The sequence below is a fragment of the Felis catus genome, chromosome B4 (assembly GCF_018350175.1).
Source record: "Felis catus isolate Fca126 chromosome B4, F.catus_Fca126_mat1.0, whole genome shotgun sequence".
Lineage (NCBI taxonomy): Eukaryota > Metazoa > Chordata > Mammalia > Carnivora > Felidae > Felis > Felis catus.
The window spans coordinates 55452270-55465180 of record NC_058374.1 but is presented as its reverse complement, the minus strand read 5'-3'; the positions used below and the strand labels follow the sequence as shown (position 1 = coordinate 55465180).

The window sequence follows — 12911 nt, the reverse complement described above, 5'->3', positions numbered from 1 at the left end:
TTCTTCACTGCCATTATTAAACACTAATTTTAGGTCTTTTGGAAATTAAGTGAACATACTGTTTATTCTCCATACACTTTCTGTCCTGAGTCTTGGAAAATACGTGAAATTTCCAAGAATTAAAGTTTCCATTAACACAAGTGCCAAATCAGGAGGCCTGATCTATGGGACAAAGCACATTTGTCTTTGCTGGCTCCTATTCAAAAAGCTATAGAAAGATATTCACTGTATAATCTTTCTTGTGCGCAATTGCTGTTTTATCTTTCAGACCATCTAGACAAGATAGAGAAGCTGCAACATTTCAGAAAGCAACCAATTACTGAAAAATGGCCATTTGAGTTCTAAATGTTGACAGCGATTTTTTGTTGGGGGTAAACTTTCTCACTGGAAGGGACCCCAAATGTTTTTTTTGTTTTTGTTTTTGTAGGTTGGGGGTGGGGCGGGTGTCTTAGTGTGCCTGGGTGCACGTGCGCGTTTAATTTCCTGAGAACTAGCTTTGGCTGGTGAAGAAACAGTTTACTGGGTTTCAGAACATCTTCCACCTGTATCATCCCCACTAGTTCGAAATTCAATGTATATAAATACGTGTGCACACAGCGTGCACACCTCGGAAAACTGTTTTCTGATTTCTATACCTGGTTTTATTCAATGTTAAGTAGCCCGGTTATCTACCAGATTACAAAATAAAAACTAAATTCTCCTTACGTCAGTGAACTTGGACTCAGCAAGTTCTCCCTCCTGAGCAGGGAGCCTTTTAAAGACTTGCGTGTCAAACTGGAGGCCCGGGGGGTCGCCACTTCTGGAAGAGAACTGGCCCTACAGGTCCCGCCCTCCCTACCCCCCTCCCGGTTGCCCCTCCCCTGGCCAGCTCCCTACCTCCGCGGGTTGCGCCTTCCCCCACTCCCCTCCCTTCTCTATCTCGCCAACTCCGGCGGCCTCATAGATCTGGCGCGCGTCAAAGCCTGAACCGGGAGGCTGATTTGTAGAGCATCACCCCCAAGGTTCTCTTCCCCCAGCCCCTCCTCCTTGCACTGCAAAGGCCAGGGGAGTAGCGCTGAACCGGGGGAGGGGAAGATCTACACCCATCCCCCTTCCTCTAGCCTTCCCGCGTTCAGACTCAATTGCACCTTTTATTATTTTAACTCTTCTCCTTAGGACACGCGGTCCCCGGATTTGTCCCTCCGGCATTCGCGGTCCCTGCACCCGCGCGCCGGGATGGGAGAGCGAGGGACCTGCCCGCGGTCGGCCGGCCTGTGTAGGGAGGTGCAGCTGCCGCACCCGCTGCCCAGAGTCTGTAAGTTTCAACGCTCCTCCCGGGGAGGGGAGGGGGAGGCTGCTCGCACCCCCGCAAATGATTTAAAATGCCAAACACAGCAGAAGTTTTACAGTATTAGAGGGACTTTTCGGGGCACACTCTTCTAACTCTATCTTGCAATCCGCAGGTTATTGTCCGGGTTTTTCCTGCGGCTTGTATGTTTGTTTGAAGCCTTCGCTGTAAAGTTTTCAATTTACAATATTATGAATTCCAATGGGATTTTTTTTTCTCTTTTTTTAATGCAGTTCATACTTCTTTAAAATTTAAGATACTTCTTCATCGTTTTCAAGTTACATAGCACATCGCTTATTATTATTTTGTCAAATTTCACTCAACATGTTATTTATACTGCGCAAGAGGCCACGGCCTTTTCTCTGCCTACTTCTAAAAATAACGAAGGAAGAATTTCCTCTCTGTACTTTTCATATTGCTATATCGTCTAAATAATAAGTGGATCGTAATACCCAACTGGTTTTAATTTCCACCATAGACGCCGCGTGTTTGTATCTTTGCACTAATCTACAGACGCGGTTAATCTCGGAGTTATCATTGAGCCTGCTGTTTACAGGACGGCTCCTGGTTTTGTTTCACTAAGGCTCTGCCCGTGTTCATAACGATACGGAAAACTGAAACACTTCCGATTCGTACCAAATAATTTCTCCGCGACTCCAGAACTCAAGCGCAAAAACTAGAATCGTGTTGGGATTGATAAAATCATACCTTAGCTTTGCAGGTCACCTGGAACGTATACACATATCCCTGAATGCAAGAACTGAAGAGGTGAGAAAATGGGGGAGGGGGGAGTTTTAAAATCGTCGTTTGCCTTATGCAGGAGGACGTCCCGAGGGAAGAGGAGTCAGGTCAGAGACAGGTGAATAAGCTGGCTATGGTGACAGGACGATGTTGGCCAGAAAGAGCATCATCCCCGAGGAGTATGTGCTGGCGCGCATCGCCGCGGAGAATCTGCGCAAGCCGCGCGTCCGAGACCGCCTCCCCAAAGCCCGCTTCATCGCCAAGAGCGGGGCATGCAACCTGGCGCACAAGAACATCCGCGAGCAAGGGCGATTCCTTCAGGACATCTTCACTACCTTGGTGGACCTGAAGTGGCGCCACACGCTGGTCATCTTTACCATGTCGTTCCTCTGCAGTTGGCTGCTCTTCGCCATCATGTGGTGGCTCGTGGCCTTTGCCCATGGGGACATCTACGCTTACATGGAGAAAAGCGGAATGGAGAAAAGTGGTTTGGAGTCCACTGTTTGTGTGACTAACGTCAGGTAAGAATGCAGTGGGATGAGGCAGGGATTGAGAACGGTGTGGGAAAAAATAGGAAACTGCCCTTGCAGTTATTTTTTGTGGAAAGTGAAATAAAGCATTCCTTTAGTACCTTCGGGCACAAAGAAGTAAAAAAACAAAACAAAACAAAAAAAAAAAACAAAACTAATCTGACACATTAAAATCGTTTTAAAGGAAGCTTTACGGATGAGGAGTCTCTGCAAACGTGGAGCTTCAATCCCTCTGGCTAGCTTTAAAAATACTGCACTGGTTATTATAAAAATGGTTATGATTCAGAGGATTCCAGAATGCCTCACTCAGAAAAAGCACATATTTAGTTTTCAGTATGAAAAAGCTGCTGGCCATAGTTCTAGTGTCCACGGGTAAATATCTCCGAACAACAAAAAATATTGTGTCAATGCTAGCAATATTGTTCCAATATTTCTCTTGCCCATGACATTTCCAGCAATAGTGAGGGAAATGGGAAAACACTGGCGGAGAGGTGTCCTAGGTTAAAAATCCACTAAAATTGAAATAAGTAGCTACAAGCCCTTCTTTATCAAGAGTATCTTATATAATAGCTGGTTGCTAGCATTGGTTATGCTAAGATGCAGAACTAGAAAAAAATTAACTTTTAATGGAAATTGATCCAAGTTTTTCATGGAAGGGATTATACAGAAGTACCTTACTGTTGTGATTTTCTTTACAAGTTTTAGTAGAGTAAAAACAAGACCGTCCTCAGACTGCCTAGCTTTTGCTTCTTTCTCTTGTAAGTGTTTCAATGGTAAGTAAAGTGAATTTGATTTCACTTGGCCTAAGAACATATTTTCACATGGCCTAAGAACATGTAGATGGGGTGATCTGTCCTTTAATTTTTGTTGGAAGGTGCAAAGAGATCATGTATATCAATTGCAAAAATAGTCACTCTGAAGCGAAACACTGGCAATAATACTGGAAACTTTGCCAGGACATTTTCTGAGTAATATTACAAATTCGCGTAGTGTACAAAGCAAAGCAACTTGAACAAGCACCATTCTGCCAGGCAGCTGTAAAGAATGAGACCTTTACTGACCCTGAAATCTTCTGAACTTAGCACACCATTGCCAGAAGCGGAAACCCAGACTTTGAACTTGTCCTTGTCCGTCCTTCCATTTCCTAAGTAACTTCAATGCCAGCGTATCAGGAAGAGATGCAACATTTGTGTGCAGAGATCACACATCACAGATTCCAGCTCAGATTTTGAGAAGAGAAAAATATACTGAATTGATCCATTGCCTTTATCATCAAGTAGATATTATTGTGTCTTGAACTTTTCACAAACTTTTCTCTGAAAGAGAATATAGATGAAAAATGTCGGTGATCATCAGCGTACCGGATATAAAAGAAACAAAACATTGTGTTTAACAGGTATTTGTAGGCCAAGTATCATTTTCTATAATATTTCTCTTTAAGAAATTTATGGACACTGATTTGGTGAACCAATTTCATATCAAGATAAATTTTTAACAAACGTGCAGTACTCATAAAAAGAGATTAAAAACAATAAACCTCAAAAATAAATGGCAGATTTTATTTACAAGACAAATATTTTGGCTTTCCTGTGAAAAAGAAGTCATGAAGCAGTTTATTAGAGATACAGCATTGGGGCGCCTGGGTGGGTCAGTTGGTTGAGCGCCCGACTTCGGCTCAGGTCAATAATCTAGCGGTTTGTGAGTTTGAGCCCCGCGTCTGGCTCTGTGCTAGCAGCTCAGAGCCTGGAGCCTGCTTCGGATTCTGTGTCTCCCCCTCTCTCTGCCCCTCCCATGCTCATGCTCTATCTTTGCCTCTTAATAATAAATAAATGTTAAAAAAAAATTTAGAAAGATATAGCATCAAAACTAACATCCTTTTTTTTTTATTTTTTTAAAAAAAATTTTTTTTCAACGTTTATTTATTTTGGGGACAGAGAGAGACAGAGCATGAACGGGGGAGGGGCAGAGAGAGAGGGAGACACAGAATCGGAAACAGGCTCCAGGTTCTGAGCCATCAGCCCAGAGCCTGATGCGGGGCTCGAACTCCCGGTCCGCGAGATCGTGACCTGGCTGAAGTCGGACGCTTAACCGACTGCGCCACCCAGGCGCCCCAAAACTAACATCCTTTTGATGATTTTTTAAAAAGAACTTTATAGAATGCACTGGTTGCTAAAAGCTGTTTTACTGCTAGCTTTTATTTTTCACAAGATGTGTTCTGAAGCATTTTCATTACCCTGATGTATTCCTGCTGGTATGAATATTCCATTTACTGTGAGAAATGACGTCTCAAATACAGTGAGACAAAGCTGATCTCCTCAGCATGACAATTTTTGATTTTTAGTTTTGCTTCTTACCTAAAAAAATAACTTGAAATCTTTTAAGGTTAAAATCTTACTAATTTTATTTTTAACGTTTTCCTACTGTTTATACTTTATCTCAACATTTAGTTTAATCATAACCAACCGCACATAATAAAAATTTTTTCACCAAAAATATAGAACCAAAAAATCTCCATTCTCTCCCAAAGGGGATTAAAAGATGTCTGATAATATTTCTTATTCTTTACATTTCCTTACCTTTCGTAAGTTAAATGTCCCACCATGTCATCAAAATTAGAAACAACTTAGAGTGATGGTTACTCACCACTATGTCCAAATAACATTCTACCATTCTCATTTTAGGATGGCTCACTTTCTCTTTCATGTGGATGACTTTCCAACATGAGTCAGAAAATAAACCAACATGTTTTCTTTCATTCAGCCTAACTCCCTCTGTACCAGAACAAATGAACAGCTGAACACTTTCATCTTCTGAGGGTGTTTAGCATGACAGGTGTCCATAAAAGGCTGGGTCTTGTACCACGTAATATTTAGAATTAAATTATTTCATAAAATAAACAATACATAAAATACAGCATATGAATAATCTCCCAAGCCATTAAAATGAAACGTGGGAATATTCACCGTCAGTCTGCTCCATGAAGTACATATACATTATTAGAAATCAGTGCTGTATCCAAGTTCCTCCCCTGGGGTCCATTCTTAATCTTTACGAGTTTTTTGTATCATACAACACATCTTCTGTGTAGCTAGTGCACAAAGCAATTATTGTGGCTTCCATGAATCTTTTTAGCAGCAAAAGGGGTAAAAGGGCAATTTTTCACGTTCCACTGGAAAGCTAATCAACAGCATCATATATGCTTACCCCTCATGGTGTTGCACCAAAGGGCAGTGCGTATACTCAGTATTCAAATGTTTAAGCATTTTGCCCACTCATTGTGCATGGCATTTATAGATAGATAATACTCTGGCAGATAGCCTACGCATGGTTAATCTATAAAATTAGAGGACTTTGGAATTGGCATTGGGGGCAAACATAGGACTAACCTTGTTTATGTAAAGAAGCCATGGAAATATAGGTTATGTGGGTAAGTGAATAAATTAACCTTAAGAATAACCAAATGTGGTGTATCTTAACCAGGGGAACAAATCAGACTAACCTGAGAGCTTTTTGTAAGTTTTGCCCAGTCAACTTTGAACTTACCAAATCAGTGTTTGCACTAGATATGGAAGAGAGGTACAATTTGAAAAAACTTCCCAAGAAAATAGTGACACTTGTCCACTCTTTCCTTTTGCTTCTTTCAAAAGATCACTAAGCTAGAAGTGACAGAATTCAAGTTCTCATTAATTATGTGATCTTGACATAGCCACTTACAAATCTCTTTCTCAAATTTTTCCTTTAATGGCTTCAGTATTCACTAGAATTAGAGAACAAAATGGGACAATCAATTTAAAAAAAGCTTTCTTTCCGAATGGCAAAACATTCTTTTTTTATTAAAAATACTAATATTTTTGAGTCATGTGTTTTGTACCACCTTTAAGCAGCATGCTTTGTCTGTATAAGGTATACGATAAGTGTTAGCCAATGAATATGATTTTAAGGGTTGTAAATAATAAAATGTTCATTTATTACTCAATACCTTCCCATATGACTCAAGTCACTTAAACACAGATATGCAATAAATAATAAACATAGAAAGTTTTACCAAGTAAACTATGCCTTTGTGAAAGTATTTCACAAAGTAAAATATGCCTGTAGATACAAATATGTATTTATTATTTTAACTTATTCTTTTAATGCTTTCATATAAGTAGGCCCATCATTATGTGATGTAGAAAATAACAGAATTGTATCCCAGAAGTCTGAAAGTGGAGGCATTATGATGAGAGAGGGGGAGAGAGAAAGTGCTTGTGTTTAGAATCAGACATTTGACAAGTTGCCAGGTGTTTCCAAAAGTATTGAATAGCTTTTGGAGGAAGAAAATGGAAAATTCAGCTTAGCATGTTATTTCATTATTCAAAATTTGATCTGATGGCACCGTTTTCTGATATCACTCCTTACAGGTCTTTCACCTCTGCTTTCCTCTTCTCCATTGAAGTTCAAGTGACAATTGGATTTGGAGGGAGAATGATGACAGAAGAATGTCCCCTGGCCATCACAGTTTTGATTCTCCAGAACATTGTGGGTTTGATAATCAACGCAGTCATGTTGGGTTGCATTTTCATGAAAACAGCTCAGGCTCACAGAAGGGCGGAAACTTTGATTTTCAGCCGCCATGCTGTGATTGCCGTTAGAAATGGCAAGCTGTGCTTCATGTTCCGAGTGGGTGACCTAAGGAAAAGTATGATCATTAGTGCCTCAGTGCGCATCCAGGTGGTCAAGAAAACAACCACACCTGAAGGGGAGGTGGTGCCTATTCACCAGCTGGACATTCCTGTTGATAACCCAATTGAGAGCAATAACATTTTTCTGGTAGCCCCTTTGATCATCTGCCATGTGATTGACAAGCGCAGCCCCTTGTATGATATCTCAGCAACTGACCTTGCCAACCAAGACCTAGAGGTCATAGTGATTCTCGAAGGAGTGGTCGAGACTACTGGCATTACCACACAAGCAAGAACCTCCTATATCGCCGAGGAGATACAATGGGGCCATCGCTTTGTTTCCATTGTTACTGAGGAGGAAGGAGTGTATTCTGTGGATTACTCCAAATTTGGCAACACTGTTAAAGTAGCTGCTCCAAGGTGCAGTGCCCGAGAGCTGGATGAGAAGCCTTCCATCCTTATTCAGACTCTCCAAAAGAGTGAACTATCCCATCAAAATTCTCTGAGGAAGCGCAATTCCATGAGAAGAAACAATTCTATGAGGAGAAACAACTCTATCCGAAGGAACAACTCATCCCTCATTGTGCCAAAGGTGCAATTTATGACTCCTGAAGGAAATCAAAACACATCGGAATCATGACAGCAAGACAACCTCAAGAAAGTCTTTTATCAAGTTTTGATAGTTTGTGCAAAGTACTGTCAGACTATTCCAGAATGGAAACACAGTAATTTGTCCTTCTATATCTTCATGCACTAGATGATACTCATATTCAAGCAACAGCACTTTCTGTGTCAATAAACAGTAACACACAAGGTGGAGGATTCATGGCTGACACTTGTTTCATACATGCAGTATTTGCAGTTATATTATGTATAGGAAATAGTATATTCTCATTTTTCTCCATTTGAAACCCAAGAATTGCATAATAGACCTTGAATATAAAAGTTGGCCAAGGAATGATTTGTTCAAGATGCTTAGAGGTTAAAAACACTAAAAGAGGTTAAAACAGATTTCTCTGTTTCTGTTGGTCACTCTGGAAATGCAAATAGGATGAAGGGCAGAAACCCAAAATTTTGTTGGTAACACCTTTTGTATATCAACCAGTATGTTATGTTGCCTTCTTTTTGTTTTTTTTCCCAGATACTGTACCTGGTGAGAGGCCTGAGGCAAAACCTGCTGGTCTCTAGTTGCTTCTAAACAGGTTCTATTCAGTCACCTCTTCACAATGACCTTTGCAGGTTTCCTCATCCTCCTGATGGCAGCCTATTGGTGGAACTGGGCAAGGAGCTTTAGAGAAAAGTAAGAGCATTCCTGTCTCATTTAGGACTGGATTGCCAAAAGTGACAGTTACTTTTTTGGCTTCTCACTTCTTACAAGCCCCCATAGGGAAATACTGTATTGAATATTTTATTAAAATATTTTCTTTGTATTCACTGTAGTTTTGTGATTTCTCTTTCACAATATTATCCCTAGTCAAAGCTCAAGGGGGGAAAAAAAGCATTTTTAGAGGCATGTGAAAGAGATATACAGTGATAATACCTCTCAGATCTTCTTGCCTTTGCAATTGGTTATTCCAAGAGCACTACATCTTTTTCTTTCATTTTGGTTTTATTTCCTTCCAAGATTTGAGATGTTTTCTTAGCTCTTCTTTCTGAGCCTGGTGTATCATGGAAATCTTACAACCTTTTTTCTTTGAATCTCCAACCTTCCGTCTTAAAACTATACTTCCTTCCTGAATTCAGGCCTACCATACATAAGTTTAGCTTTATTTCACCTGCCAAAGTGACATTTTCTATCAAAGTTTGAGTTAATCATCCTGAGCTCCTGTTTCTTCAAGGAAGGGATGAGGGCACAAAGACAAGCACTTAGTTGAGAGGCTCTGGGTTTGCTCTGTTTCACATCAGAAACATCAGAAAGCTGAGCTCTTGTACAGCCTTTTACACAGATTTGGAGATTTTATTTTACTTCATTTATGAACATTTGAAATAGGCAGATAATCACAAATATATTAAAATCCTAAATTAAACAAAAGACTCATGATTCTAATCGATGAATGGAAATTGTTTGTTGAGCTACTGAGTTCATCATTTCTGAACAGTTCTAACCACTCCTTTGAAACTCCAGACTCATGTAGCAAGCAGGTACTTGAAGCTGCACCTGGTTACCCCATATGCATTTAAAACGTGCCTAAAACCAAACACTCCATTTTCACTAACAAAACCTACCCCCTATCCCCACTCTTTCTTCCACTCAGGCCAAAACCTGGGAATCATACATGACACCTCTCTTTCATACCTCACATGCCATGCATTAGCAAAACCTGTTAGGTCTGCAGTGGAAATACATCCAGAGTATGACCAATTCTCTCTACCTCTCCCTCCATAGTTCAAGCTGGGTGCTCATTACCCAGAATATATAGATGCAGCTCTACCAATTGTTAGAATATTAAACCATTTTTGGAAAAGGATGCCAAAGAAAAAAATAGATCTTAATAGGACTTCACCCAACGGAGGTTTCAAAGGTTGGTATCAGACTTCGTAGCAGTTCTGGTACGGGTGCAGGTCCCCCACTCTCACCCCGGGGCAGCTGAGCAGACCCAGAAAGGTAGCTGCCACACCAACAGTAAGACTGTGTATAATGCCTGCCTGCTGCACCATAACAAGCCAATGTTAGCAGAGGTGACTACCGGGTAGGTAGTGTTGGGTACAGTCAGTGGGACTGAAATGCAGGATTTTTGAGTCCAAGTGATACAGAATTCCCTGGCACTGGGGCAAATTTAGCTATGGAGCGTGAGCAATTCCTCCATCCCCCTTCCAGCTGCAACCAAACACTAAATACCAAACACCTAATGACCATCAGTTCAATGGGGAAGTCAATCAAGAAGTTCGATGGGGCCTCCTATGTCAAGTCATGGCTCAGGCAGGGACATCATTTAGCTGGTGACGGCCACATTAAAGAAAAGATCACAGTAATAATTCCTAAAAATATACAAACGTTTTAGAATACTACAAGAATTTGAGAACCTATGTTTTTTTTTAAAATATATGTAACTGGCTAAAAAGTTTCAGGAACTATTTAGTTTTAGAAAACAGGAAGACTCTGTGTGTATGTGTGTGTGGGGGGGGTGTAATTTTGACTTATGTATTGAATTTAAGTATTATTTTATATTAAATATTTAGTCTCTACTCCCACCCTAATCTTCATACAGCAGCCACAATATTCTTTTTTTTTAATTTTTTTAATCTTTATTTTTGAGAGAGAGAGAGACAGAGTACGAGTGTGAGAGGGGGCATAGAGAGAGGGAGACACAGAATCAGAAGCAGGATCCAGGCTCTGAGCTCTCAGCAGAGTCCGATGAGGGGCTTGAACCCACGAACCATGAGATCATGTGACCTGAGTCAAAGTCAGATGCTTATCCAACTGAGCCACCCAGACACCCTGAGCCTCAATATTGTTTTAAGTAATACTACATCGCACCTCTGCTTAACACCGTCCCGTGGCTTTCATGTTTTCTAACAATGAAAACCAAAATCTTTCCCAAAGCCCGTAAGCCACTATGTCTCATCACTCTTTCCCTTCTCTACCACACTGGCCTTGGTGTTCTTTGAAAAGGAACCATACATACTTTCTTATATCATGGATTTGCTTGTACCTGGAGCATTATCCCCAGAAAGCCTCACGGGCCTCTCCTGTCATTATTTAGTGACTGGAGTGCCGTCTCATAAGACAATACAATATTATGGTTAAGGAAATAGACTGCAGCCGTACTTAGCATCTGTGAGGTCTTGACAAATTAATTTTTGCACCTCATTTTCCCCATGCATAAAAGCAGACTGATTATTGTACTTACCTCATAAGATTTTGTAAAGAGTGAGTTAACATGTATAAAGGGCTCAGAAGAATTTAATTTCTTTGCCCAGAACAAAAGCTTGAAATGAAGGACTGCCTTGAAATTAGTTGCACTCTTAGTAAATGAGTAACTCAATGCATTACATTTGTTCTCTAAGACAGAGACAAAAGATCTTTGCAGTGTAAATCTAATCTCTTAAATCTGCAGCAGAGACCTTATATCTGCCCACTTCCAGTTATTATGTTTCTTGATTCTTTGATACCTGCCACTTGCCTATCATCAACTAGTATAATGTATAAAACACTATAATGTATAAAAGGAAATATTTTATATACAGAGGATATTTCTGGTTTTACATATCTATCATTCGTTTATTCATCTGGTAATATATTTTCAATGTCTGACATTTACCATCTGGCAAAAAATAGCTAGGTGTGTTTCATTTTATGAAAAAGGACCAGCAATTTATAGGCAAGGTAGGTGCTGATTCTGCTCTTAAGTAACCTAAGATGGAAAGTATGAGGAAACACTGGCTTGTGTATCAGAATTACAGAAAAGAGGGGTGCCTGGGTGGCTCAGTCAGTTAAGTGTCTGACTCTTGGTTTCAGCTCAGGTCATGATCTCACAGTTAGTTATAAGACCGAGTCCCACACTAGCCTCTGTCCTGGTTGGGTGCCTGGTTAGGATTCTGTCTCTCCTCTCTCTCTCTCTCTCTCTCTCTCTCTCTCTCTCTCTCTCTCTCTCCCCCCCCCCCTCTTTGCCTCTCTCCCCCTCACGCTTGCTCTCTCTTTCTCAAAATAAATAAATAAACATTAAAAAAAAGAATTACCAAAAAGACACTTCCATCTCAAAATCAAAGTTAAGACCTACCCTTAGTTACTAAGAGGGCATGGGAAGACAACAGAAGATCCAGGGCCATTGCACATATGGCTTTGCTGAGAGCTGCATGAGAAACCAGAACATTGTTAATCCTTAGAACTACCATTGTTTTCCTGCTTTACCTTATCCCAATATCAGTTTTATTCTATAATTTCTCATCATTTGCCATTTGTCTCAAGACTTTTCCTGAGTAAAAATCCTGTTTCCAAGCCACAAACATTTCTAAATACCCCTGGCCAAGTGTTTTGGCACATAAGTGTCTCAGAACCAGCAGTGACTTAAAGAAATAACCTCAGTTCCCAGAGTCTAACTCCCAGAGAAGTTGCTAGCCACTTAGTCAACACGAGGCAGTATTCTTTCCCCTCCATTGATATGAATCATTTTTGTTGTTGTTGTTGTTGTTTAATCTGGCATTTAAGAAACAAGAAGTTTCCTCTTTACAAGTAAATTAATTATAGATGAAGAAGAATGACAAGTTATCTATGTCTCTTGGGGTTCCCACTCCCAACTTTTGTCATTTTCAGCATGTCAAAGGTAGAGGCAGATATGAAATTAGTGTCTCTAAGGACCAGTGCATTAAAATAACCATAACAAATCCTACAGGCTATTTAAGAGGAAACCCAAGGGCCATGCTCTTCCCATGATCTTTACGCACAATTCTCATCAATGGTGATGGGAATTTCCCCGTAGACCTAGGAAGGAAGTGACTCTAATTACACCCCTTGATAATTTACTGCACAGATTCAAGTTTAAGTTCATGAAAATCTTAATCAGTCTTTAACTCCAGATCAAAATATCACATCGGAGCCAAATTTCATGTCAGATTATTCACATCTTCATTAGTACTCTTTTTTGATTGTTGCCCCAGTTCTCATGAAGATTTTCTTGGCAGTACAGTATGACACCCTTCCCCCCAACT

The 12911-nt window shown here is 40.3% G+C and overlaps 1 protein-coding gene across 4 annotated transcripts; it reads left to right on the top strand.

Moving 5' to 3' along the window:
• Positions 1 to 804: 804 nt before the first annotated feature.
• On the top strand, positions 805 to 8692 carry KCNJ8 (potassium inwardly rectifying channel subfamily J member 8). 4 transcript variants are annotated; one of them, XM_045061535.1, is made up of 4 exons: positions 805 to 822; positions 1156 to 1294; positions 2148 to 2589; positions 7002 to 8692. In XM_045061535.1, the coding sequence occupies exons 3-4, from the start codon at positions 2216 to 2218 to the stop codon at positions 7900 to 7902; spliced, it is 1275 nt and encodes a 424-aa protein (XP_044917470.1). In that variant the 5' UTR covers positions 805 to 822; positions 1156 to 1294; positions 2148 to 2215; the 3' UTR covers positions 7903 to 8692. The 4 variants fall into 4 exon arrangements, with proteins under 4 accessions (XP_044917470.1, XP_006933623.1, XP_003988538.1 ...); XM_006933561.4 differs by lacking the exon at positions 805 to 822 and adding an exon at positions 864 to 1001; XM_003988489.6 differs by lacking the exon at positions 805 to 822 and having other exon boundaries at positions 915 to 1294.
• The last annotated feature ends 4219 nt before the right edge of the window (positions 8693 to 12911 follow it).